This window comes from Chelonoidis abingdonii, chromosome 7, assembly GCF_003597395.2.
Source record: "Chelonoidis abingdonii isolate Lonesome George chromosome 7, CheloAbing_2.0, whole genome shotgun sequence".
NCBI lineage: Eukaryota > Metazoa > Chordata > Testudines > Testudinidae > Chelonoidis > Chelonoidis abingdonii.
Window position 1 is genome coordinate 111169887 of NC_133775.1, and position 26826 is coordinate 111196712.

Consider the following 26826-nt stretch of genomic DNA (forward strand, 5'->3'; position numbering starts at 1 on the left):
CTTGGAGTGACCCTTCCGAGTGATCGCAGGTGAGCACTGGGCTAAAAGAACTGGCCCCAGGGCTGCAAACCTTTGGCTCCTTCAGCAGGGCTGGCCTAAGGCTAGTAAATGGTACCAACGTCACTGGCTTGGTACAAGGGATTAAAGAGTAAAGTTGGATGGAAGGTCGCTCCTGAGACCAGCCCAACCAACTCCCCACATTAGCCCTTTTGTAAGGAGCGTGGCAGAGGTTTGTTACTGACGGGCTGTAGCCAATTGTGTGGCACTGAGGCTTTGAGGCATGTGTGTAAATACCCGTTAGTCTGTGGAGTTACTCCACGAATGTATGTCGTGGTAATGCCCTGCCCAAGTGACAACCTTGCCAATACCCGGCCCTGTGGGCACTTCATGTGCTAGTGCAGAGTCCTTGCTCAGGGGCAGATGGTTATTTCCAGAGTCACATTTTTGGTTGATCGCCTTTCGGCTTAAGAAATGCAAAAGGTTTGAGAATATCTGTGGGTACCCAGGGCACCTGCCGATCACCTGCTCAGCTGTATAGAGAAGAAATGCAGAGCAGAGAACAGCACTTTGCCTGCATGAAGAGAGCGTCCGCTGCACAGTGCCCCAGGGCTGCATGCCAAGTGGACTCGGAGGTATTACCAGGCCTACAGAGGTGTGGTGCTGCATGGCACTTACTGGGCAAAGAAGGTACCTACCAGTGCCAGGCCATGGAGATAGGTGCAGCTTCGGGGGGAGGGAGGAGGGCGATGCCTCGGAGGGGTTAATGACAAGAATTAGGTGCGTTATTAGTAGTGTGTAAGGGGGTCTGCACAAAGTGGAGAGTGGGTCTCTCTGCATCTGGTGCAGCAGCTTTGGTCAAACACTCAGTGCTCGTCATGTGCCCCCAGAGACCTGGCTCCAGGCTGGATTTCGTCCTTCCTTCCTTTTTGCTGGACCCACTACTTCTTGTAACCAGGGCTCTGGAGCAGAGCCCAGAGCTGGTGCGCAGAGCAGCTCAGGAGCAGTGGAGCTGCAGGTTTTTGCCTGGAGCTGGAGCGGAGCTGGAGCACAGCTCCAAAGCCCTGTTGTAACCCCCTCCCCCTACGAGGTACTGGTTAGTTTGGGTCAGGATGGTGTGAGGGGAGCCTGGGGCAGTGCTGGGAGGTGTCTGGGCGGTGTTAATTGGAAAATGAAAACTTAGTTTCGCAAGAAACTTTGAAATGCCCAAGTTGCTCCATTTTGAAAGGTTGGAGATGAAGTGACTCTGAAGTGATGGGTGAATTATTTATATTATGTGGAGTGAAATATTTTGCCTTCAGACAGTGTTTTCCAGTAAATGGAAAATATGTCATGTTTTCATACCTTTGTCTTTTTTTCTCTTTGCAAAAATGAAAAACATCAACATTTTCTGGCAAAAACACATGCTTTTGAGAAATGCCCATTTCCCCAAGAGAATGTCTTATTTGCAAACTCTGCCCATTCCTAGCTCAAGCGGGGAGTGAAAGGCAGGCGTGGTGCAGAGCACTTCAGGCATAGGGAGAGAGAGGCTGATCCAGGAGGGAAAGGAGGGGACAGAACGTGGGGCTCAAGAGGGGCATAGGAAGAGGAACTGAGATTGGGGGCAGAACTATGTAGGGCTTGAAGCTGCATCTTGCCCTGGATGTAGGAAAGGGGGTGATAAACTGTCAAGGAAGGTGCAGCAATCAGGAGAGCTGTCCCTGCTGCCAAAACTCAGGGTGAGGGGCTGATGTGAGCTAGGACAGGTCTCCTTGGTACTAGTGCTGCCCTGCCAGGTCCCGTCAGCATATGCAACATTCACGGGAGGAAAGCCCCCTCCAGCCCACATGAACTTTCTAGCCTGTAAATCTGTGATGTGAGGAAGTGCCTGAGTTTGTTGGCAGCCTGCTTCTGCTGCCTCCTTAACTCTGAAGCCCATCGATGGCTGGGCTGGGGGCAGGAGGGCGGGGCCTGTTGGCCTTGCAGACCCCTCCCCCCGGGGAAACCTGCCCCGCCCTGCGGCGCTGCCCGCAAGAGACGCGTTGCCCGTGCAGAGCCCAGCCGGGTAAGGCTGAGCAGCCCTGCGCAGGCGCACAAGGCGTCGCTTGAGCGTGCACGGAGGCTGCGCTGATTGGCTGAAGGGGGCGGGATCGCCCCGCCCCCTCGAGGTATAGAAGAAACTGGGCGGGGGAGGACGCAGCCAGAGCGCGAGCGAGTCTGCCCCGGCCGGAGCCGGCGGCGCGAGCAGGTGAGGGGGGGGCCCGGCCCGGCCCGGGCTCGCCTCGGCCTCGCTGGTCGGCCCCGGCCCGGCCGGGCTCGGCTCGCAGCCAGCCTGGCTGCTGGGCCGGGCCAGACAGAGCCGCGTCCTGCGGGCCCCGTCCGGGGAGGCTGGGCGCGGGCGTTACGGGGCCTCGGGCATGACCCGCTTCACCCCTGCGCCGGTCCGGGCGGGGCGGAGCCTGCCTGCGCTTCGCCCTCGCCGTCCGGTTCTCGGGCGCGGCGGGAACGGGCTTGGTTTGCTCACTCCGAACCGGCACGGCCGGCCCGCGCCCCGCGGTGAGCAGCGCCCGGCGGAGCTGCGCTGCGGGGCGTGCTGTGGCAGGCGGGGCCGGGCTCGCTGGGCCGGGCGGTGCTCGTTGCCGGGGCCCGGGGGGCTGCGTGGGCCGGCGGTGCTGGCAGGCGGGGCCGGGGGCTGCGCTGGCCGGGCGGTTGCTGTGCGGCGGGGCCGGGCTGCGCGGGCCGGCAGCCGCCCGTTGGCGCCCCGCGGCGGTACGGGAGCAAATGCCCGGCAGCCGTTCCTGCGGCGCCGCTGCGGGGCGGTCGCAGCGCCCCCCCCCGGGCCCGGCTGGCCGCCCCCCAGTCCCTACTCTCCCGTGGGCCGCTCGGAGGAGCCGGGCGCGGTGCCCTTGGCTCTACCCGCCGCCGTCCCGGCTGCTCGCCAGCATCCATCGTCCTGCTCCTGCCCCACCGTGCGTGCGGGGTATTGGCTTTGCCCTGTCACGGGGGCACCTGTGCGCCTTCCCCGCTGCCCTTGGGCTCCCTGGCCCGCCCGCTGGCAGAGGCAGCGGGTACCCCGGGCTGTGTGGGGGGCTGCTCAGCCGGCAGGGCTGGGACATCCCCACCCAGAGCCTGTGGCAAAGGGCCCCGCTCGGGCATGTCCTGTCGGCTCAGCCCAGGCGGGGGGGGTTCAGTCTCCCCCACCCCTTAGCCCCGCGCATTCCTCGCCCAGTCCCATGGAGACGAGCCTTGAGCTGCAGCTGAACTCCTGGGAGGGGGCTCTGGAGTGGGGGAGCAGATCGGCTCTGAGCACAGGCGCTGCTGTGCTGTCCCAACGCAGCTCCTGTGGCGGGTGAGGGGTCCCAGCCCGGGGGCCTGGCTTTCTGGGCCGGCTCTGGGAATATCTGACACGCCGCTCGCGGTGGAGTATCCCTCCCAGCCCGGATGGGCAGCCAGAGGAACATGCCGGTGTCATCTTACACGCCTTATATAGCCTGCAAGCTGCTGGGGAGAGCTTGGGGGAGGGGAGCTGGGATCCTGGCCACCACCTACCCATGGGGGCAGCGGGGGTGGGGAGCTAGATTTGGGTACTGAGTCCCCATCGCTGGTTGCTGGCCTCTCCCTGGTTTTGGAGGCCTTGCTCCAGCTCCTGTCAGATGAGGTTGGGGTGGCTTCTGGAATTGAGCAGGGTTCAGGCTGGTCCCAGCCCCTGGGCTGGCAGCTGTGCAGGGCAAGGCTGTCCTGCAGGGATTCCCTTCCCTCTGCACACTGGCAGACAGGATTGCTCTTCTCAGTTACCTGCTGGGGTGAAGTCTGTCTGCCCCATGTCTGCCTGACAGCTCAGCATTGGGGGCTAGTAGGTGTCAAGCAGGGCCCCTGGCAGTGCTGACTTGCCCAACAAAAAGGTTTCCAAATGCTGCTGTCACTGCCTTAGTCATGAGTACTATGGGCACCTGGGTGCAGGGGCAGTGGCTTTGCAGCTGTGTGCTTACTGTAGGGGTATGTGTGGCTGGATGCACAACCTGCTCAGTGTGTCCCCCTGACACTCTGGGCTGAGTGCTAGGGGAGAGTTGGATCCTCTCCCTCTGATGGATTAAGTGAGCTTGGGATCTTTTCTAGCAGTGTCACTGGGGAATCTCACCTGAGTCCCCAGGAGTAGCCGTGGGGGCAGAATGTCAGTAGGTGGTGGCCCTCAGAGGTAGAGCTGGCCCCAGAAGAGAGTGCTCTGCCTGCTTCGCCCCTCCTAACTGCCTGAATCTTCTATCCTCAGAAATGAGTGGCATGGACTCCTATAAAGTGATGCTGGATGGGCCAGCGCCCTGGGGATTCAGGCTGCAGGGGGGCAAGGACTTCAACATGCCCCTTTCCATCTCCAGGGTAAGAACTGAGATAGAAAACCTCTGGACCAGCTATGCTGTGGCTTCCCTCTCCCCCTCCCTGGCCTGGAGCTGCTGGGGTTGGGGGGCGCTGCTGCTGTATTTGTCTGCATTGCCTTAATTAGCTGAGGTGCCTCCCATCTAACAAATGGGCCCTGAGCAATGAGGGGCAGAGGGATGCCCTTCTGTGCCCAGTGTGAAACAGGTGGGCATGTGCTGCCAGTGAAGTGCCCTGGGAACAAGAGCTGTGGAAGTAGGAGGTGCCATCTAGGCTGTGTGGAGTGGCTGGCTGGCCATTGTCAGGACAAGGCTTTTCTCCCAGACCTGCTCCCATCTGTCTGGTTAGGGGGAAGGGGCAGCTCCCTCCCTGAAGCCCTTTGCCTGGTGTCTTGAGGACACAAGAACCTAGAAACGAAGGGAAGAGCAGTGATGCTGGGCATCCTGCCTGTGTGTCAGGATCTTGGTGTGGTGGTTTCCATGCCAGCCTGAAGCTGAAGTGTCTTGCCACTGCTTTCCTGCTCAAGAGTGTCATTGGCTCCCAGCTGGGCTAGCCTGGAGCTCAGGGGTGGGGTGCTGCTTTGGGATGAACTGTCACCTGCTGGGTCTGCCTTGGGGCTGTGCTGTGTGCCAGCCCTGTGGGCTCGGGCTGTGCTCCTGGGGCTGTCCCAGGCCTTGAGATAAGCTGCTATAGGGTGCTGTGCCTGTTCTCAGCTACTTCTTCCTGGGGACCATCCTGCAGAGCCCCCTCCTCTCCTGGCAATTGGCAGTCTGCCCTGGGTCCCCTCTCCCAGCCCCTAGCTCTCAATTTGCACCCTGCAGCCTTGGGTGCTGATACCAGGCTAGCTGGGAGGGTGCTGTATGCAGGGGGGCTGTCGCAGTAACAGAGGGTTGCACTAATTCCTGGGCTAAGGGCCAGTGAACTCCAAGGTGGGTGAGACAACCCCTCTAGAGCCATGTGCTCTGTGCCTTAGGGCTGGGGGTGGGGGTGGGGAGCAGCTGCACTGGCATCAGGGTGGCAGTATTTGGAAGAAACCCCTTTGGGTATCGGTGTTCCTAGTGGCCAGGTGCCCCATCCCACTCTGTTCTGTTGGCAACCATGAGGAAGCCAAGGACTGTGCTCCTGTGTGGCCCAGGCTGGCACAGAGCAGTATAGGGAGCTGGTGCTGTCATGGCTGTGAATCTGCACCTAGCACTAACTGCACCCCTGCCTTGCCATTCAAGGCTCTTTGGGCCAGCTCCTTGTGCCCAGGCCCTGCCTCTAGGTGGGGAGGGGTTCCATTGCTTTGCAAGTTGCCCTCCACAGGGTCCCAGTCCTGCCTGGGCACAGGGTGTTTGTGAACCTGGCACTGGATTGTTGGCAGACCGCCCTCAGGGTGGAATTGCCTTATAAGCCTTGGAATGTGGAGAGTCCGTGCTCCAATGCTGGCGGATGGAGACCGTTTCCCAACAAGCTGGAGGCAGGAGCAGGCTCTGAGGGCTCTCTGGCGTGCTGCGGCCAGACATGTCACAGCCCGTGTATACAGAAGTGAGTTTGCTATGAGGGTGAGGAGGGGTGTGTGACTGTCTCTGTGCTGCCCCAACCCTGTGGGGCACTTATCTGCAGCCCACTGGCCCCTGCAGGTGCTCAGCAGGCTCCTTGCAGAGACAGCCTCAACTGGTGTTCTAGACCCATGGTCTCCAAAGTGGGGTGCACAAGAGGATCCTTGGGTGTGTGGCAGTGCTTTTTTGCTTCGGCAGTTAGACTGCCGTCCGGAGCGGATTTTTTAATTTCTCAAAAATGGTAGAGCTGGTGCGGGAGGGGGTGCGTGCTCCCATTTTTTACTGATGAGGTGTATCTCCAAAAATTTGGAGACCACTGTTCTAGAAATGTCTCTTGGGTGGCTGCCTGCACTAACCAGGACCTGTCTCTGCAGACCCCTCTGCCTAGAGCCTAGCTGCTGCTTCCTGGAGCCAAAGCCCCCTCCCCACCCAGCTCCCCAGCTGCTCCAAGGGGCCCTGCATGGGAAGTGTTGGTCGGGTGGCACAGGACTGTGTTAGCCAGCACCACACTGTGCCCTGAATGCCTGGGGGAGGAGGGTTTCCTGAGCAGCACTGCCTGATGGGAGCCTCTGCTGTTCCAAAGGGCCGCAAAGGCAAAGCTGCAGGGATCTCTTCCGGCCAGCTTGGAGGCCAGTTCCTGGCTTGCGGGCAGCCAGCCCTGGGGTTTGGGTTTTATGAGCCCTGGAGAGTGTGGCCCTGATGAAGGTGCAGCTTCCTTCAGGGATGTGTTAATTCCAGGCCAGGTGCTGGGGCCAGGCAGACCAGCTCAGTGCCCCAGACGCTATCTTTGGCAAACTCCCTCCAGGCTGGGGGTGTGCTGCTCAGGAAGGCTGGCTAATGCAGGTGGGTGCAGTCACAAAGGGCCTGTATCTGTCCAGCCAGTGGGAGGGAGAGCCTGGTGGAACAGACTGCAAGGGACTGATGTAGATGAGACAGGTACTCAGTGGAGTAGGTGCAGCTGGCACATGCTGCTTGTGGGATAAGGAACAAAGCTGATATGGGGAGATGGCAGGGGCCAGCTAGACTCCTCTGCAGTCACCAAGAAGGCTTCCTTCACTGCAGACCCCTCTCCTGTGCATGCAGCTCTGGCTCCCCTTGTGGGGTTGGGTAGCCCCTGCCAAGGGCTGTAAACCTCTGCTGCGGCAGTGGCAATCTGAAAGCAGCAGGGACAGGCCTGCTGTGTTGCTCAGGGGCATGAGTGGAGATGGTGGGGCCCAACCTGCAGTTCTGTAAGGACTGGAAACCCCTCCATCACGGATCTGCAGGGTCATACTATGGACCTTGCTTTGCAACAGTCTCTGGGAGGAACCCTTCAGTGGGCCAGACCCTGGGTGGGGTCTCTCCCCCTCCAAGGTGAGCCCCATGCTTCACTGCCTGCTGCCCCAGCTTTGCACTGGACGCTCTGGGCAGCATGTCCAGCTGAGACGGACCCTGGGGAGACTCGCCTGCTCGTCTAATTAATGCTCCTCACCTGGCATTGGCAGTGATGTGCACCCAGCATTCTCTCAACCGTCAGGTTTAACTGGACACAGCCTAGGAAGCCCTTAGGGGAGTTTAGAGACATGAAGAGTAAAGCAGAGGCTGTTCTGGCCAGCCCAGAGGCCAGCCAAGCTGCAGGGACCCCATGGATTCAAGTGCCATCTGTCTGAGCTGGGGTCTGACCAAGGTCAGATGGAGGGGGATCCCTGACTCCTTCCAGCAACCTCCCCCATCTCACACCCCTTCAGTCCTCTGATCTCAAGCTGGGGTGTGCAGGGGAAGGGAGGAGGAAGTCCCCTCTCCCTCTGGGTTGTTGGCTGCTAGATCTCAGTGTCCTGGTGAGTGGATTTGCTGTTGTCTTCTCAGCTAATCCATGGTATGGGAATTAAGGCCCAGACAGCAGGGGCTACCCGCACCCTTGTCTCAGCCTGTCCAGAGCAAACTGTCCCCTTCTGCTCACTGAGGAGCACTGCTGCATGCAGGGGGAACTGAAGCACAAATAGCACCCGCACCCCATAAAAAACATTACTAAACATTCTCACTCATCACCCTGGGGAGGGAATTCTTGTGGATGAGGCAGAGCCTCTCTGGAGCAGCTGGCTCGCCCCCGTAGATGGTGCATGCAGAGGCACATGGCCTGGCATGCAGGGCAGGCAGAGGAGAGCTAGTGAGGTGCTGAAGGCTGCTACCACCCCTTCTCCTTCAGAGACATCCCTACTCCTCTTCCTTGAGGCTGTAGTGTCTGTATCACCCCCATGCCCTGCCCCTGCTCACTGGCCACCAGCTGGCCCAAGAGGCGGCCTCCACTGGTGCTGACACGCCCTGTCCAAACCAGCTCCCTCGCTTGGCTCGGCAGTGAGGCTGAAGCTGAGACTTGAGCAGTTTGCCTAATGGCACCCCCAGGCACTGCCTTGCTCTGCGGTGGCTAGGTACTTCCTTGGCCCCTCAGTGCTGCCTGCCAGCAACCTGCTTGTGCACCCACTGTCCTCCAGAGTTCCCCTTGTCTGTGGGCCTGGGGGACTTTTTCCACCTCTTGTGGAGAAGCATGACCTGCCCCCCATCCCACCCTCTGCTGAGGGGTTGGTGTGCCTTGTCTGGGGGGGGCCGTTGGAGCCAGCTGTGGCCCAGGCAGCAAGAAGCTTTCTCCCCAAGGCTCACCAGGTGCTGATGCCCTATCCCTCTGTTTTCCCTGGGTTCTGTGACCAAGTGAGCCAGCACTTCTGCTTCATATGGCAGGTTGTTGCTGGGCTGGTTGCCCTTCACAGGCAACCTGTAACTAACAGCCAGTGTCCTGCCAGCGCAGTGACTCCTCAGGCATGGGGTGGTCCCTGCGGGGAATCTGGGCTGCAGAGCAGCCATTCACCATCCCTGCACAGTGTGTGGTATTGGTGGGGTGCAGCCCTGGGGCAAAGGCTGGAGAAGCTGCACTGGGGGTGCTAATGGCCCAGACAGTAGGGACTGGAGAACACCCACCCCCAGCACTCTTCCCCATGAGCCACGAGGCCTCCAGTGGCTTGGGGCTTGTCTGGGCTCACAGACTTACCTGGAGACAGGCTCCTTGAGGGTCTTGCTTGTGCCCCCAGCTGCCCCAGAGCCCACCCACTGCAAGGAGAGAAGTCAGCACAACTCTGGCATGAGGGGAGATGGGTGCTGCCTCTCCTGACCCTAGCCCTGAAGGGGAGGGGAATAGGGAGCTGAGCGCTTGCTTGATGGGCTTTAGTGCAGCAGGGAGGAGGTGGCTGGCTTATGTTTCCCACTTAATGAGCAGGGGCTCTGGCTTCCCCTCAGGCTGGCTGTGGGCAACTTCACTGACGGGGGGGGGGGGGGGGCTGTCTCTTCAAGGGTGCGCCGCGGGGTGCCTGTTGCAGAGATAGGGGGGGTGGGCAGTGATAACTGGGTCACAGCCTGGCGGCCCTGTGCTTACACTACATGCCTACCTCCAGTTCTATAAGGTATAGGTATAGCTCCATATAGAATAGGAAGGGACCTTGAAAGGTCAAGTCCAGTCCCCTGCCTTCACTAGTAGGGCCAAGTACTGTCCCTGACAGGTCCCCCCCCCCCATCTCTAAGTGGCTCCCACAAGGATTGAACTCACAACCCTGGGTTTAGCAGGCCAGTGCTCAAACCACTGAGCTATCCCCCGCCCCCATCAAGGCAGGCCTGTGGGTGCCTGAGGTGAGGGGCTGGAGGAGCTGCCTGCAGCTCAGTAGGCAGAGTGTCCTCAGACCCGGGCGCTCCTCCGTGCGCATGTCTCTGGCTGGGGGGGAGGTGGGGGGACACCATGGTGGGTGAGAGAAAGGAACAGGTGGGGGACTCAAGCCTGATGGTCTTAGCTGTTCCCAGGCAGTGCTGGGGAAGTGAAGGAGAGAGGAGATAAAAATATGCCCTTGCTGTCAGGAGAGTGGGTGTGCCAAGGCCTCAGGATGCTTCTGGCACAGCAATCCCATGACCCATGTGACTCCCCTGGGCTGGAGACCAAGGGGGGAATCCCTGGACACCTCCACCCCCCAGTGGCTCTCTCAGAACACAGGTGCACGTGGCCAGTTTGGGTGTCTGCCCCCGTGGGCAGAGCTGGCTGTGGCTGCAGGCGCAAAGCACCCTGAACAGGGGCCCCCTGCCTGGGGAAGGAAGGGGCTGGTGGCATGGGGAGTGCAGCCATGTTGGGGGAACTCATCCGACTAGGCAGGAAATGGAAGACTCAGCCTTCCCCTAGCTTTGTAGGCTGGACAGAGGGCCAGGCCTGGCTACAAGGGCATCCTCTAGCCATGGCCCCTCCAGCACAGCTGTGCTGTGTGGGGAGCTTGCGGCAGACTTCCTGCCTGGTGTGGGGAGGTGGGAGCTCTGTGTCTAATGGGGGAGAGTCCTGGCTAGCTTGCATGCCTCTCCGCAGGAGCGGGGACCTTCCACCTCCCCAGCACAGCCTGGGCGATGGTCTCCCAGAGCCAGCCCAGCCCTGGAACCCGCTGCTGTCCTGGGCACTGTGGGAGACCCTTTTTCTGTGGCTGGCAGCTGCTTGGCTCTCACCCAGGCAGCAAGTGCAGCCGTGTGGCCATGTTGCCGAGCAGGTCCTGGCCTATGAGTGTGTCTGTTTTCTAAAGCCCTGTAGGGGTCTCTCCCAAGCTCCCCCGTGGGCTGAGGCAGTGGCTGGAGATCTGAGTGGGGGTTGGAAAGGGAGAAGGGCTGGTGCTGCTGGTGGGGACCCCAGTGTGCAGGGTGGGCGGCCCTGTGATCAGCTTGTCCAGGGTTGGGCTGATGCCTCTACCCATTTCACTAGACCTGCCTGAGGAGAGGGCCCGGCCCAGGCAGCTCCTGCTGGGCTGGGACACGCCGTCCCTCTTTCTGAAGCCTTCTCCCGCTGTCGCAGCCAGGCGGCACGGTGTGGGGTCAGTGCTGCCAGTCCCCTGGGCCTCATCTGCACTGACATCCCACTTCTGCCACCAGCTGCCCCCAAGGCTGACTCCTGGCAGCAGGGGAATGGTGCTGGGGTCTGGACTGGCCAGGCCAGGCCAGCACATGGCACCTCAAGGCCCCTGTGCAGAGAGGGCAAGGGGGCATCTGGTTGGCAGCTGGAATTTTACAGCCCTTGACTCAGCTGAGCTCCCAGTGCCATGACCTCTTATGTTGTGCTGGACGTGAGGAAATATTTGGTCCTAATGTAGGGCCCGTGAGCGTCTCATCCCAGAGGAGCAGGAGTGGCTCCAGGCTCTGTATCACCATTTGTTTCCATGCCAGCATCCTGGAACTGTGAAGGGATCACATGGGGGTGGAAGGGCATGGCAAGTGCTGTGCTCCAGCTCCTGGCACCCTGCAGCTGGCTGACAGGGTGCCTGGGAGGGGAGTCTTCCCTCTGCCCATCCAGGCAGCTGAGGCAACAGGGTGGGGCTTTGGCTGCCTGTTCATGCAGTGACCCCTCATCTCATCTCATTGCTACTGTGCCTTTCAGAGCTGCTTGTGCCTGCACCCAACTGCCCCACGATCTCTGGGGCAGGGAGTGAGTGGGGCCTGCTTTAGCAATGTGCCCTGTTTGCTGAGCGGCATGCACCAGCTCTGGATGCTGAGGGGGGGCTGACCTGGGGCCCTGCTTTGGGAGGTTTGTGTGACTCCAGCCTGGCTGGTTCTGGGTGCCCCTGGGCATGAGGCCTGGCCACTCGCCCAGCCTGAGCCGGGCCCTGTGCAGGGTGGGGAGCAGAAGACATGTTGCCGGCACTGAAGCAGGGTTAATGTCTCCCTGTCCTGGCTGTGGATGAGGTAACGTCTCCGGCAGGAAGAGGAATGGGCTCAGTGTAGTAGGAGAGGAGCGCTTCCTGGGGTCTGCTTGGGCGCCTCCCGCCCAAACACAGCCTAGGAAATGCCTGTGGTTTGCAGGTCTAAGGCAGAACGAGTGACACATGGGTTGTGTTAGGGAAGGCTCTGACTCACTTCCCTGGCTATCCCTAGGGACCCTGGCCGCTGCTATGGCTTTTAGTGCAATTCCTGCCCACGTTGGGGCCGGTTCCTTTGCCGGGGGCTTGGGGCACTTGCTGTGGGGCTGCACACCATGGGCAGAGTGCCAGTGGGCCTGGGGGAGGGGAGTGTAAACATCAGGCGCCTGGTTTCCCTGGTGAGCCCTGCACACAACTTCTGCCTTGGGGGCTTGGGACCCTGCAGCTGGAGAAGGTGCGTGCCCCCTCCTGCCCTGGCCCTGCCTACAAGCCCAGGGTGGGTGGCAGGCAGAGGAGTGGAGAACACCTAGGGGGGTGGGAAGGGACTGAGCCCTATATTGGTGCTGTGGCCTGCCTGTTCCTTGGATGGGGTGGGCGGCGAGTGCTGGCCTGGTCTGCCTAGCTCAGGGTTCAGCAGGTGCTGCAAACTTCTCTCCTTGTGTCACTGGGTAGCGCTGGGAGCTAGCGGCGGAGCCATGAGTGGCTCCTGCAGGGGTAGGGGCAGGCTGCCCTGGGGTAATTCGTGCAGACAATGCCTCAGCCCCTCTGCTGCCCCCTCCCCTGCTATGTGCAGGGACGCCAGAGGTAACGCAGGGGTGGAACTGCGCTGCCTCGTTGTTCCTGTGAGCAGAACTGGCTTTCAGGCTCCCTGGGAGCAGGCATGAGGGCTGCAGTGCTAGGATCAGAGCCAAATTCCAGCTTTCCCAGCCCCTCCCCTTGTTCCTAAACCTCGATGGCACGGCCCCTGGGACCCCAGGGGTCTGGCTTTTTCTGTTCAGAAAGCTGTGACCTGGGTAGGTAGCTGGAGTCTCACTGGGTTGGGTGCATGCCCCGAACTGACCAGCTGAACCCAATAATTGCTGATGTGGCTTGTTCTGTCCATCTGAGGTCTTTGGGTCAGACCACATCCTGCAGCCTTAACCCCTAACCCCAGTTTCCTTCTTTGTGCAGGTGGTGGGGGGAGGAGGTGTTGGACCCAGGTTTCAGAGGATGGATGCTTTCGTTAATGACTTGCAAAGGGGTCTTAAACCCCCCAATGGTTGTGCTGCATTGAATGCCTGGATCTGTGCTTGCTGTGAGGCACTGCATGGCTGCCGCAGCTGGGACTTTGCAGCTTTCCCCTGGGTTGCCCCAGGAGGACTGTTACGCCTGTAAAGAAGGCCTGCTCACGGAGATGCTCAGAGCCATGGGAGAGCAGATTTCAGGGGTGCCTTGGTGCTCCATTTCCAACCCGGGTCCCCAGCAGCTCGGGAGTAAGGCTGTTACAGCTGCTCTACTGCCTTGGCAGGAGTGCGGGGCGCAGTGCAGAAAGCTCATCTCCCTGGCTGCGAACAGGCTGCAGCAGCCTGGGCTGGGCGACACCCCTGTCAGTTACAGCAGAGGTGACACGCAGGGGCTGGAATTAAGGCTTCTCCAGCTATAGGCGTTGTCCTGGTCAGTGTGGAGGTGGGAAGGAGCCCGCTCGAGCTACGCGTTGGGAGCAAGGGCAGGGCCAGGAGGCAAAGTGGCACTGCACCTGATTGGGGAGCGTTGGCAGATGGTGCCGGGGGCCTGGGGCTGACTGCGAGAGCAGAGGTCTCCCCAGCTCCAAAACATCCCCACCTCTAGGGTGGAAGACAGCAGCTCTTGGTGCACAGCCAGAGGCCTGAAGAGTCAGAGCACCGTGTCCAGCTGGAGGAGTTCGGGGAGGCTGGCCCTGGCTGGCTCCAGAGTTGACCACCCTCCTCTGGCGCAGTAGGCTCTGGGCTAGGGAGCATCAGAGCCCCTGGATCAAGTGTGCTCAGGGAGTTGGCCGTAGCTGAAAGGCAGGACTCCTGAAGCACAGCCCCCTAGCACATGTGAGGGCTGTGGGTGGCTCAGCTCTCCCCTCTCCCTGCAGTACAGCATTGCTCACTGGTGCATGGGACTGTATCGCCCCCAAGCAGCACTGCTCCCTGCAGCACCTGTGTCCTTACCAGCCTCCTTCCTGCTCCAGGGAGTGGCTCTGGCTTGTGGGCCCAGGGCAGGATGTGCAGGGGCTCTTGCCACTCCTCCCATCATTCCTGGGGAGCTCGTGCCATGTGACTAACTTTCTGGCTCTGCCCTGCAGCTGACCCCTGGTGGCAAGGCAGCCCAGGCTGGCGTGGGAGTGGGCGACTGGGTGCTGAGCATCGATGGGGAGAATACCAGTAATATGACTCACATCGAAGCACAGAACAAGATCCGTGCCTGCGGAGATCACCTTTCCCTCAGCCTGCGCAGGTAATGCCTGCGGTGCTCCCACCGCCCACGCATGGTCCCTCCTTAGCCCCTGCCTCAGTTCTGATGCCCTTGCCCCACTCTGCAGGGGTGGGCTGCTTCGGAGCCTACAGGTTTGCATCCTGCCCCACAGAGCCCATAAAGAGCCAGTGCTTGGCTTGGCAGAGGGGTCAGGGAGGGGAGCAGGGAGAGCCCAGTCTGGTCTATTCACCTCAGCTCCATTTATTCTCCTGCAGAGTCCAGTGCCTCCTGGGGAAGCCACACAAGGTATGTGCTGCTCTCATCCCCGAGGCCATAGGTGCCTTGTGCCAGGTAGTGCTGGGGGTCCCCGTTGCCTTGATGGTAGAACTTGTCCCTGGACCCTTTCTAGAGGCTCTAGAATCTGCACTGGGCTGTGCTTGGACGGCACCAGGTGCTGGGGTTCCTGGTGGCAAAGGCATGGCTGGCTGTGGGTCAGGACAGATGCCATCACCCCACCCCAGAATGTAGGAGGGGTGTAACTGGGACTGTGACCTCTGACACCTCCCTCCAAAGGGCCCTCTGCACAGACCAGTGGGCCTCCCACAGGGAGCTAGGTGCCTGGCCATGTGACTCCCAGCACAGAGCCTGCTGGGAACCAGGGCTTGAGGCTGGCTCAAAGCACTATCCCGATGAGGGGCCGGGAAGGGCTGGACCCGGCCGTGAAGCTGCCTCCTGCCTTCAGTATTTGTTCACTGCCTTGGAGTTTCCCTGGCACTGGGCTGTGGGGCAGGCCACCGGTGCATGGCGTGGGCAGGCGGTATGGTGCAGCGCATCGGCGGTCTGCCTGTCCCGCAGGGCCAGCATCCAAGTGCATTCAGCCAGGTGTCTCATTCTTGTCACTAATTTGCTCTTGTGCCCTCCTGGACCCAGTTCCTGGGCTCATGGCTTCCCATCATCCCCAGTGCATGATGCTGTTCTGTGCCTCTTGATGGGTGCCAGATGGTCACATAGCACTGGCTAGAGCCCAAAAGCAGCTGGTGGCTGAGGGCCACCCCAGAGTGCTCTCCAAGGTGCCAGAGGCTGTCACCCTTGGACACCCCTGTGAAGCCAGGCATGGGCCTAGTGTTCTTGCATGGCTGCCCCACAGGATGCCCCTGCTCTTGGGCACTGGCCTGGGGCTGCCAGGTGCTCCTTGCATGCTGCCTGATGTGTGAGCCTGTGTGCTGTGTTTTGTCTCCTGCTCAGGATTCATTCCTCTGCTCTCAGCCCCCGAAATATAACTTCGTTCCTAGCACCACCCTCAACAAAACAGCCCGGCCCTTCGGGGCCAGCCCTGCGCCCAACACGCTGCCTGGGCTGGTGACGAAACCGGTGACGTACACGGCCCCCGCCTGCACCCCCCAGCACAATGGGTATGTTGTCCATCACACTGCACTGCAGACTGGCCAGCTGGGCTCGGACCCTGCCCTGCAGGCTGGGTCTGGTCGCTCCCATGCTGAGGCCCTGCCTGTGTCTGGCCATGCTGCACCCTGCATGTGCATGCCATGAGCCCCCACAAGCCAGGCCTGCTCACTGGCATTGCCTGGGCTGGCGCCCCCTCTGGGGAGCAGTGCCCACAGCAGTGGGCAGCATCTGCACGGCTGGTGTTTCAGTAACCCCTGGTGGCTGGTTCTGGTATTGCGGGGCACCCCTAGTTCACACAGACTCGCTGGCCCTGCGCTTCTCCCTCCCTCCCTCTCCCCTTCCTGGCTCTTCAGAGCCCACATGGCCCCTCCTGGCTGCCAGACCTCCGCACCGGGGCATGTTCAGCAGAGCCCAGCCTGGAGTCTTCCTGCCAGCTGACTGGCTATTGCTGGTGCCCCCTGTGCCTGGCTAGCTGCTGACTCCTGGGTGGTGGGTTTCCTGCCCATCTGGGGAGGGCAGCGGCTGTGCAGTGGAGCCAAAAGGGGACAGGCTGTTCTGTTGAGCTGGGGGCTCCTTTTGTGCCACCTCCACCAGCATGTGCCTGTCCTGGCTCTCCTGGGCATGCTGAGGGCGGAGGTGCAGCAGGGTACCCCCAGGGCTGAGCTGAGCTGCCAGAGCTGGTGTGGGGAGCGCTGGGATTCCTGAGTGTGGCCTGTGAACTGGTGCCCTCATCTCTGCCCTGCACAGTTACTTTGCCAAGCTAGGAGCCTGGCGCTTGTCTGCGGAGCGCTGGGTGGCAGGCCCCTCCCAAGCTGAGAGCAGCCCAGGCTGGGTCAGAGCCCCAGGATTAGAACTTGGTGCCCCAGAGAACCCCTGGCCAGGTCCGGTCTGTAGTGGGCCATGTGCTGTGATCTGTTGCTGACTCTGCCCTCTGGGGCACGCTCTCCTCTGGCCCGGCAGATGGCAGCCAGAGCCTCCCGGATGGAGTATGAGTGAGGACTGGGTGTAGGGAGGGTTGGGCCTTTCTCAGTCTCACTCTGCAAGTGTCTCTTGTGGGTGCAGTGGGGCTAATCTTTCTTCTCTCCTTTCCTCTTCTCCCTCCCCTCCCCCAACTCCACAGGTGCAGAACCTTGACAAGTCAGTAAGCCTTTTTCCTCTTCTCAGCACCCCCTCCCCTCCCCTCTCCTCTCCCTGGTCGCTGGGCTGGTGCCTGCTCCCCTCTGGTCTCTAGAACCGCCTTGCTGCGTTCCCCCCTCTCTGCTGGGGGAGGGAGCAGGACCTATGGGCTCTGTCTCCTAAAGCCGCCTCTTCCTCAAGTGCCATGCTGGGTGGTGGCCGTGTGCAGAGGGAGGGTTCCTGGCCAAGGGGTTCACTCCTTGCCCAAGGGAGGCGATTTCAGGCCCAGCCTGATAGCTGGGGCAGCAAATTATAGCTAAGGGGAAACGTCCCGACCCAGCACCCACACACTGCCTGGGCTCAGCCTGCTGCCCCTCCCTGGCTTTGACCTTGAGTGAGGAGCTGGTACGTAGCCAGGCAGAGCAGCTGCCTCCTCTGGGAGCATGATGCTGACTCCGGGCAGGGCCTGGCTGGGGGAGTCACAGGGTGTGTGTGTTCTGGCCACTGCTGGCTTTGGGACCCTGATGCTGCTCCACCACTTTGCAGTGAGGGTGGGTGTCCCTGGCTGGTGGCTGTGGGAGAGTATCCTTTGCCCAGGCATGTGCTCTGTAACCTGCAGGCCGTGGAGCAGCCTGTGCCTTGGCGAGATCATGGCCCAGCAAGGACCAGGCTGTGGGGCTCTGCTGCCAGCAGAGGCCTTTCCCTGGTCCCACTGGCTCACTCAGCTCTTCCTCGGCACTGGGATTTTCAGCTGACTCACCCATGCTCTTGTTGCCTCTCTCCTGGCCCCAGGGTCGGTGCTGGCCCCAGCCCACCAGAGGGGAAACCTCAGCCCTGTGGCGACCTGGGCCGCTCCTACGTGCAGGATGAGTAAGGGGCGAGTGTTCTGTGTCAGTTGCTCGTTGGCATGTTGTGCTGTTGTGTTCCTGGGCCCCAAGCTGCTTGCCCCTGAGGCAGCGTGTCAGCGAGCTGCCCAGCCAGCGAGGGGACACCCCTGGGAAAGGGGGGGTGTTGGATTGTGTCCGAGAGATGTGCCGGGTGGTGCTGTGTCCCATGGGGGTGGGCTGCTCAGACCCCTGTTGTAGGTTACACCAGGAGAGGGGGACATGAGGTTCTGTGGCAGGCCCTGCTTGTCGTGCGCGCTGGCTGAGTGTCTTGCCCTTCTGTCTGCGCACAGGCACGCTCTGTGGCTAATGAGCCCCCCAGCAGGCCTGCCCAATGACTCCAGCAAAAAGCGGCTGATTGAGGATACAGAGAACTGGCAGCCTCGCACGGGCACAACCCAGTCCCGCTCCTTCCGCATCCTGGCCCAGCTCACGGGCACAGAGTTCAGTAAGTGCCTCCCTCTGGGTCCTGGCACTGTGGGCTGATGGACGGGACGCCAGGCCTGGGCTGGCCGGCAGCCCTGCTCTGATGGGCCTGGACAGGCCTGGCACCCTTTGTTGCTGGGGCCTTGTGTAGCTTGGCCTGCAGGGTGTGGAGCAGCCAGTCTCCCTGAAGAGCTGAGTGCAGACGGCTCTTGGGCTGCCCTTCGCGGGCAGGCTCCCAGCAGTGTGCCAGGTGCCTTCCCCCCAGTGCATTCTGGGGTCCTGCCCCAACCAGTCCCTGCTGCTTGCAGAGTCTGGCTGACTCCGCCGACTCCATGTATTGCCTCAGTCTAGTCCTCGCAGTGCAGCTGGCTGTGGAAGGAGCGGCCTGCAGGCTCGGCGGGAGCCGGTTGTTGAGGCCGAGGGATGGTGCTTGTGGGCTTCCTCCTTTCCCCCTCGGGGCGTGTCCAACCCTGACTCTCTCTCTCTCTCTCTCTCTCTCCTCCTCCTCCTCCTGCTGATCTCAGTGCAAGATCCAGATGAGGAGCATGTTAGAAAAGTCAGGTAAGGGCTGTGGGCACGAGCGTTCCCGCATGGGTGCCTGTCTGGGGGTTGTCCCTGCTGCCCTGGACTCTGCCATTCCTGGCCTAGAGGCTACACTAGCCTCCCTGCTAGCAGGCCCCTTGCCTGGCCTTTGTCATCTTGCAGGCCCTGGTGCTGCCTGTAGCCTCTGCTGGAGGGGCTGGTCAGGGGCCCTGGCGCTTGCCCTCCCTGGTTGGCTGCATGATGTCATGTGGCTGCTCTTTCTTGTTCTGATTTCAGACGATGGAGCCTCTTCCTCTCTCTGGCACTATCCTCTCCTCCTCCCTCCACATCTCTGTCCATCTCCTTTCTTCCTTTCAGAGAAAAGTTTGTCACTGAGCTTCAGAGCCCCCGCTACACTGGCCTGCGTGACTGGCACCACCAGCGCTCCGCCGTCTCTCTGAACGTGAAATCCTGAGCGGGGCTTGGCCTTGTGCTGGGAGCCTGCACCTCTCAGCCCTGGGCTGCCGCGGCCACATCACATACCTTCACCTGGGGAGGGGCATCTGCCTGGCTTCTAAACATATTCAGCTGGGAGCTCCTTGTGCCATGCGGTCTGCTCTGCCTGGGCTAGGGAGGGGCCGCCCCTGGGCAGGATGCGTCGTATGGCACTAAGCAGGCTGGAATGGAGGCTGTCAGCACCAGGGCCCTGGCCTCAGGGCCCAGGGGAGCGGAGGGACTCCACTGCTGCGTCTCCTTGCCCTGTCACACTAGGCTTACCCTAGAGCCCCAGCCCCCTGGGGTGGCTGCACTGCCCTTGCTCTGCCCAGGGTAAAACTTGGGCTAGTGGGAGCTGGGACTGCTGCCTGGAGCATCCTCTGGACCTGTGTTCCCAGCTGCGTCCTGTTCCCATGAGCTGCCCAGGCTGAGTGGGCTGCTGTTCCCAGATGCCCTCTGCCTGTGTTTGTAATGTGAGGGCCTGGCTAGCACGCCACACCTCCTCGGGGCTATCTCCTTGCTTACCCAGACTGGATAGGTGGGTGTTGACTGAATGTCCATCTGCCTGGCACAGCAGAGGACCTGATGGGTGGCAAAGGGCTTTGGGAGCGAGCCCAGGCTGCTGGGTTCTGTGCTGTGGTGCGGGCCCCTCTGAGCCTGTTGCCTTTCCATGATGACCTCGCAATGCACCCCAAAGGGCTGATATGATGTGACCTGTGCTCTCAGTGGGCTGAGTGTTGGGGAGTAGGCTGGGGCTGGGCCCCGGATCTACCCAGCACAGCTGCTCGCTGAACCCTGCTATAGCACAATAAAGATTCCTGTTCTTGTAACTGGCTCCTAGTCATCATTGCTGCCAGGAGAGGCTGGCCAGGACACCCACTGCCAGCTGTGTGGGGGTGGCCTGGTGCACCCTGGGGCCTGCAGCCCAGCACAATGCTGTGCCCCTCAGGCTGAGCTGCAGCAGCTGGGGGGAACCTCTCTGCTCTCCTGGCTGCAGAGCCTGGCAGCCTTTCCCCCTAGTGCTGGCCCCTGACCTGCTGCAAACCCAGCTCCAGTACACCCTGGAGCTGGCGTAGGGTGCTGTCCAGTGCCTCCTCTGGGCTGCTGGCACAGGTCCCCAAAGGGTGGGCATTACTGCAGGTTGGGGAACAGGGCTTCTGGCTTTTCCACTTCTGGTGTCAGGCACAGCTCCAGCAGCTAGTGCTGCCTCAGGGAGGGGCTGTACCTAGCTGTCCCTGGGCCTGGGATTGGCCACTGAGCTGGCTGGAGAGGCCATGCAGTGAGAGGTGAGGAAGGGGTGGTATAGAGTCCCCACCCCACCCTGTCACCTTCCCCAGGCCTAAGCTGAGTGCTGCAAGGCCCAACTGTCAGCTGGGGGCAATCTCTCTGGCCCCCCCGCACCCTGGAAGGGCCTGTGCGTTCTTCTCCCTTGCCGGAGGTGGGCATGGGATCTGTGGCTGCTGGTGCCTCCATCTCCTCACAGGGCTGCAGCCAGGCGTGCTGCTGGCAACATGTCTGGGGGGGCATCCTGTCAGCTGGGTGCCTGGGGTTGGGAGCTGTCAGGCCCCTCAAAGAACACCTTCCCTGTGGACAGGGGATGTTGGGTTTGCCAAGAGGGAGGAAGAAACTAGAGTCCAAGAAAAACCACCTGGTAGGGGGCTGGACCTAATGGGGTGAGCAGCCAGTGGGCTGCATTCAACCTTGGGCACCTTCTCCTCCAGACCCATTGGAACAGCAGGGCCTGTGAGGAGGTGGGATTGGGCTGTGGTTCCCCAGGGTGAGTGTGAGACTCCCCTAGAAGTGTGTGTGTGGTGGGGGTGATCCCCAGCATGAGCTTCCAGGCTGGTCCTCCCACAACCATGAGGACTCAGTGTGGCTGCTCAGGGAACCAGCCGTTCCAAGGTCGGTTCTGCAGGCTCCTTGCCTTGCCTGCAGCCCGTTGGGCCTGGTCCCCGCCCAGCTTTGTGATGCTGGGTCACTGACAAACCAAACCAGCCACCAGGGGGTGCTGCTGCACAGCAGGATGGGGGTGGCTGTATGGCCTGAGCAGCAGGTGCTTTGCCCCTGCTGGGGTAGGAGAGTGCCAGGCCCTGTGGGCAGAGGGTGGGTGGTGGCCAGCTGGCACCTGCATTAATTGGTTGTTCTGTAGCCAGGTGTCTGGGCTGGAGCCATCTGTGGTGGCAGCGCTGAAGGTGGAGCCTGATCACGGTAAGCAGTGGGTGCTGGGCATGGGAACTGCATGGGGCCATCTGGCTGTGGGGCAGAGTGAGGCCTTGGGGCCTGCAACAGGGTGCATGCTGGGGGCCTGGGCCAGGCTAGGGGCTGATCCTCTGCCAGCCCCTCCAGGGTGGGGTGGGTGCGTTTCCACGCTCTGCCCCAAGCCTGCAGTGTGCAGCTGTATCACCTGGGAATCCTTCTGGGGACTGTTACAGGTTCTGCTGCTCCAGGCCCTGCCAGCCGCCCCCCCTGGGCTGTGGATCCTTCCTTTGCTGAGCGCTATGCCCCTGACAAGACCAGCACTGTGCTGAGCAAACACCGCCAGCCGGCCATGCCCACGCCCATGCAGAACCGCAGCTCCATTGTCCAGGCTGCCCAGCAGCCTCCCGAGGGCACCAGCAAAACCCCCATCTGCTACCAGTGCAACAAGGTCATCAGGTGAGTGGAGCAGGGCCCCTCTGCCATGTGCAGGGGCTGCTGGCCACCTGGGAATGGCCTGGCAGCTCCCCCTTCCTGAGGGAGGAATGAACCTGCTGGGCTGCGGGGGCAGCTGGCTCATGTGGCGCTCAGAGCCATGCTCTCCGGCAGGTGCACATGCTAACTCCTCCCTGCCCCGCCTCTAGGGGGCGCTACCTGGTGGCCCTGGGGCATTACTACCATCCAGAGGAGTTCACGTGCTGCCAGTGCAGGAAGGTGCTCGACGAGGGGGGCTTCTTTGAGGAGAAGAGCTCAGTTTTCTGCCCCAAGTGCTATGACATGCGGTATGCCCCCAGCTGTGCCAAGTGCAAGAAGAAGATTGGTGGGGTGAGTCTGTCTGTGTGGAGCCCCCTTCCCCCCCCTCCGTCCCCCACCCCCCCCCCCCCCCGCAGGCAGTCCTTGGCAGCTGCAGGGTCCAGCAGCCTGGGGGGTGCGGGGCTGGGTGGGGCTTCGGGCAGGTCTGGGGCAGTGCAGGGTGGGGCTGTGCGGGGTGGGGGCTCTGGGGCGGGGGCCAGGTCCACAAGGCCTGAGCTGTAGCGTGGTGGGGCCCTGGGCAGGGTGGCGTGGCGGGCTTCGGGCAGCCCAGCGGGCTGCATGACTGACAGTCAAGTATCAGAGGGGTAGCCGTGTTAGTCTGCATCTGTAAAGCAGCACAGATCCTGTGCACCTGATGATAAAGACGTTTTGGAGCATGAGCTTTCGTGGTGAATACCACTTTTCAGATTCACCCACAAAAGCTCATGTCCAAAACGTCTGTTAGTTCTATCAGGTCCACAGGATTCTTTGCTGCTATGACTGACGGTGGCATTCCTTTCCCAGGAATATGCATGCGCTGAAGATGAGTGGCATGTGCAGTGCTTTACCTGTGCTGCATGCAGACTTCCATCCGCAACCGTGCCTTTTCATGGAGAGGGGCGCCCTACTGCGAGAGGTAGGGTGTGTCTGGCCTTCCCCACCCAGGATGCTGGGATTGCTGCTGCCCAAGCAGGCTGCAGCGCATGTCACCCTGTGGCCTTGCGTGGGGCTGAGAGCTGCGTGGGGCAGGGAGAGGAGCTTGTGGTCACGAGATTCAGAGAGGTAGCCCTGTTAGTCTGGATCTGAAAGAACAAGAATCCTGTGGCACATATAGACTACAGACATTTGGAGCATAGTCTGGGTCATACCACTTTGTTCAGATGCATGTAGTTGGAAATTTCCAGGGCTGTCGTGTGTGTGTGTGTGTGTTGTGTGTGTAATATGAGCAGCAAGCTAGAGATAGAGAGGTTAGTTCATCAGGGAGGATGAGCCGTTCTAGCAGTTGAGTAGATAAACAAGGGAGAGAAATGGTTCTGTAGTTGGCAGAGCCATTCACAGTCTTTGTTTAGTCCAGATGCTAGTGGTGTCAAATTTGCAGATGAACTGAAGTCCGCAGTTTCTCTTGAGTCTGGTCCTGACGTTTTTTTGCTGCAGGATGGCCCCTTAAGGTCTGCTTTAGGTGGCCAGGGAGGCTGAAAGTGCTCTCCTACAGGTTTTTGTTATTGCCATTCATAATACTGATTTGTGTCCATTTATTCCTTTCCGTAGATTGAACTAACTGCGTTCTCTAGCTTGCTCTAGCGCGCAGCTGCGCAGCACACACACACACACACACACACACACACACACACACACCAACACACCACACACACACCACACCCACAACACACACACACACCTACCTGCCCCTGCAAATTTCCACTACATGCATCTGATGAAGTGGGTATTCACCCACAAAAGCTGATGCCCTAAAATGTCTGTTAGTCTATAATGTGCCACAGGATTCTTTGCTGTAGTTACTGCTCCAGCCCCCAAGCCGCCCCCACCATTGCATGGGACCCAGGGTAGAGAGCAGTAACCTAGCAGGCAGCACCTGAGCCAGATCCCCTGCAGTTCCTGCCCTGGCAAAGGGAGGGACATCCTCCCCTCTACAGGGAGCCCCCCCCCATCCTCCACTGCTGGCCTGGCCTGGCCTCGCCTCAGTGATGGTTGCTGGGCAGTGCCAGAGCTCCCAGGTTGCCATGGTGACGACAGTGAAGTACCTATATCAAAGCAGAGTGCTGCATGGCATCCTGGGAAATGGGGTCCCCCATTCTACAGACACTGGCTTTCCTGCACTATTCTCCTGGGGCGGGGCTTTTAGGGAAGGGATTGGCTGTTACAATAGGGAAGGGGATGGCCACCTCGATGGCAGTGAAACCCCCTCCATCATACCCTCCCCAAAGCGAGCAGGGCCGGCAGCGGCGGCGGCAACAGCACACACAGACCAAGGGGAAATGCGCGTGGGGACGTGCTGCTGGCTCCTAGGGCCCCTTCCGCAAACCTGGGCTGAGGGCTGGGCTGGCAGGAGGCTAGGGGTCGGGACTGAGGGCACTGGGAGAGCCCTGGGCTGGGCTGGCAGGGGACTGCGGGTCAGGGCTGAGGAGCGCTGGGCGAGCCTAGGGCTGGGCTGGCAGGGGGCTGCGGGTCGGGACTGAGGGGTGCTGTAGGGGATGGCAACATTCAGGTAGCAGGTGGCCCCAGTTAGAGCCAGGCACAAACAGAACCCACCCACAAATCAACCCCAGGACTCCCCTAGCCCCTGTCACTCCTGGCCCAGCTCTCCCAGGGGGTGCTCTGGGGAGGCCCATCTCAGCCCACTCTGTCTCCTCAGACTATGAGAAGATGTTTGGCACAAAATGCCGCGGCTGCGACTTCAAGATTGATGCTGGGGACCGGTTCCTGGAGGCGCTGGGCTTCAGCTGGCATGACACCTGCTTCGTCTGTGCAGTAAGAGCAGCCCTGTGACCCCTCGCTATTGCTCAGCCTGAGATGAGCGGACTGGCCCCTGGCCAGTAAGGACCTGTGCCCCTGCCAGGGAGGCTCCTCACCCTGCGCCAGCCTCATTGCTGGCAGTGGCATGAGCAGGAATAGCTGCTTCTTGCGCTGAGCTGGCCTGTGTTGGGGGCAGCTCCGGCTGCCCTGTGCCCCCTAGAAGGCTGGGGCAGGTCTTGGCCAGGCCTGGGCAGTGTAATGGGGGTGTGGATGGGGTGCTGACCTCCTTCTTTCTCCTTAGATCTGCCAGGTCAGCCTGGAAGGGAAGACGTTCTACTCCAAGAAGGACAAACCCCTCTGCAAGAGCCATGCCTTCTCTCACGTGTAAAGGGAGGCTCACGCTGCACACGTTGGCTCGGCACACACCTATCTCTGCCCCTTCTTTTGCTGCAGGGGCTGGAGCTGCCACTCCCTCTGCCGCTTCTGTTCTGGGCAGCACCCTGCTCTGGCCTTCCTTGGAGGCAAAGCTGAGCCTGCTGCTCTCTTGACCCTCAATAGCCTGTCTTCTGTCTGGACTATGTTCTGTGCCTCTCTGGTGGTCTCACCAGGCAGTCCCTCCCTTCTGTGTTCACAGCTAACTATGCCAGGCACCTCAGCCCAGGGCTGGACCTGTCCCATGCTGAGCCTAAGGCGGGGAGAGGCTTGCTGGAGCAGGGCTGCTCTCACCCTACAGGCTGGCCAGCTGGATCCATCCTTTTCCCCCTCCCCATGGCCCCTATGTGGAACTGGTGCCTCTCACCTGGCCAGGCTGCTGGCCAGCTGGAAGCTGTGGCAGGGGTGGGGAATCCTGCAGGGCTGCTCTGTTCCCCCTTACCAGGGGCCCTGAGCTTGCTGGAAGCCCTTGCTTCATGGGCAGGGCACACGGATGGTCCCTGAGCCCAGGCCTGCCTGGTGCCTGCTCTTGGGTGTCCTGAAAGGAGCTAGTCCACACCAGCCATATGCCTGCACTGAAAACGACTGGTCTTGTTCCCTGCCACCATGCAGCTGCTATCCTGCCTGGGCCACATGCCTGGCCTGGCCCCACAGACCCCCAAGGTGGGTCTCTGCCCCTGTGCTGTCTGGTGCCCGTGCATGAAGGCTGTTCCCAGCTCCTGGCCCTGCAGTGTTCCCAGGCAAGGCAGTAGCAGACATGCTGCCTCTGTAGGACTGACCTGGACTCTGCCAACAGGAGGGGAGGGGAGGAAAGCTGAAAGCCATGTGCAAGAGGAGGCCTGCAGAAGCAGCTACTTCACTGGTGGGGGCGTGGGGCAAGGGGCAAGGAGCTGGGCCCTCTGTGAGGCAGGCACTGACAGGCTAGGCCCTAGGCACTGAGTTTGCTGGCAGCTTGGCCGCCTCACCCAGAGCTGCCCTGCCTGTGGGGGGGGGGGGGGGGCAGTGTGTGGTGTTGCCACGGTGCTTTTAGTGCCTTAATAAACACTTATCTGGCAAGTGTCAGCTGCCCTGGAGCCTGTGCTTCTTGCAGAGCCTGGGGCAGGACCCATGTACCTTTTGAGTCCCTCCCCAAGCCATTGGCTGAAGGCTTCTTTGGCTTTCCTGGGGGAATTGCCCTGAATCTTCCCTGCTGCCTTCTGTCAGCCCCAGTGCTCAGCTGCCTCCTCCCGAGCCTGGCAGGACCCTCTGCTGGGTGTGAGATGCTGCAGGGGAGGACAATCCCCCGCTGCTGCTGAGTCCCAGGAGGTGTCTGCCACCAGGGCCTCGGGACAGCCAGGGCTCGGCCTTCTGTCTTAGCAGCACCTGGGAGCTGCTCTGAGCCAAACAACTCCAGGCTGTCAGAGTGGCCCTTCCTGCAGAGCTACCCCAGGGAGCAGAGGAGGGGACCGGCCCCACCGGAGTGTGAAGAGCAGTTAGCTAAGGGGTCAAACCAAGCCATCTGGCTGGGCAGCAGCAGCAAAACGGGGAGGGGGGCTGCTGGTTCCCCAGGGGCAAAGGCTGAGACAGTGATTCCTTTGCATGAGTCATCCCTCAGGATGGTGGAGACACCCCCCTTCCACCTGCTCTTTCCTGGCAGCAAAGAGGAGGCACCAGCAGCAAGTGAGGTGTCGGACAGAGAGAGGCTGGAACAAACCGATCATTTCAAATGTACGAAGTTACCAGGCCTCCGCGGCAGGGTCCAAGCCACGGGTGCAGAGAGCATATGCATGAGTTAGCAGGTGCTGCTCCCAGGCCCAGGGAACTGCTGTAAGAACAGCTCCTGCCTCGAGGACTGGACAGTAGCGGATGTACCTAGACTTCAGCCAGGTTCAGAGGGGGATGGGGAGGGCTGACCAGTCAGCCATAGCTTGGGGGCTAGTGAAGGGCTTGGAATGAGGATCAATAATCGAATACCTGGTAGGTCATGCTGTGATAGTGTCTAGCCAGCAGGGGCTCTGTCAAGGAAAACTTGCTAATCCATGAGGAATTTTTGGCTGGGGTGAGACCAGTACATGACGGAGAATCAGCTGACGTAATTATTGAGATTTCAAAGACCTT

General features: G+C 60.8%; 1 protein-coding gene across 3 annotated transcripts; it reads left to right on the forward strand.

Annotated features, from left to right (window-relative positions):
• The first annotated feature begins 2177 nt into the window (after window positions 1-2177).
• Window positions 2178-25791, forward strand: PDLIM7 (PDZ and LIM domain 7). Of its 3 annotated transcripts, XM_075068232.1 has the most exons (14): window positions 2178-2224; window positions 4244-4350; window positions 13878-14029; window positions 14263-14293; window positions 15233-15399; window positions 16512-16532; window positions 17685-17839; window positions 18342-18378; window positions 20984-21042; window positions 21267-21489; window positions 21675-21855; window positions 22348-22459; window positions 24195-24312; window positions 24599-25791. In XM_075068232.1, exons 2-14 carry the CDS (start codon window positions 4246-4248, stop codon window positions 24843-24845), a joined length of 1608 nt encoding a protein of 535 aa, XP_074924333.1. In that variant the 5' UTR covers window positions 2178-2224; window positions 4244-4245; the 3' UTR covers window positions 24846-25791. The 3 variants fall into 3 exon arrangements, with proteins under 3 accessions (XP_074924333.1, XP_074924334.1, XP_074924335.1); XM_075068233.1 differs by lacking the exons at window positions 16512-16532; window positions 17685-17839; window positions 18342-18378 and having other exon boundaries at window positions 22348-22464; window positions 24197-24312; XM_075068234.1 differs by lacking the exons at window positions 20984-21042; window positions 21267-21489; window positions 21675-21855; ... (1 more) ...; window positions 24195-24312; window positions 24599-25791 and adding an exon at window positions 18718-19664.
• Window positions 25792-26826: the final 1035 nt, after the last annotated feature.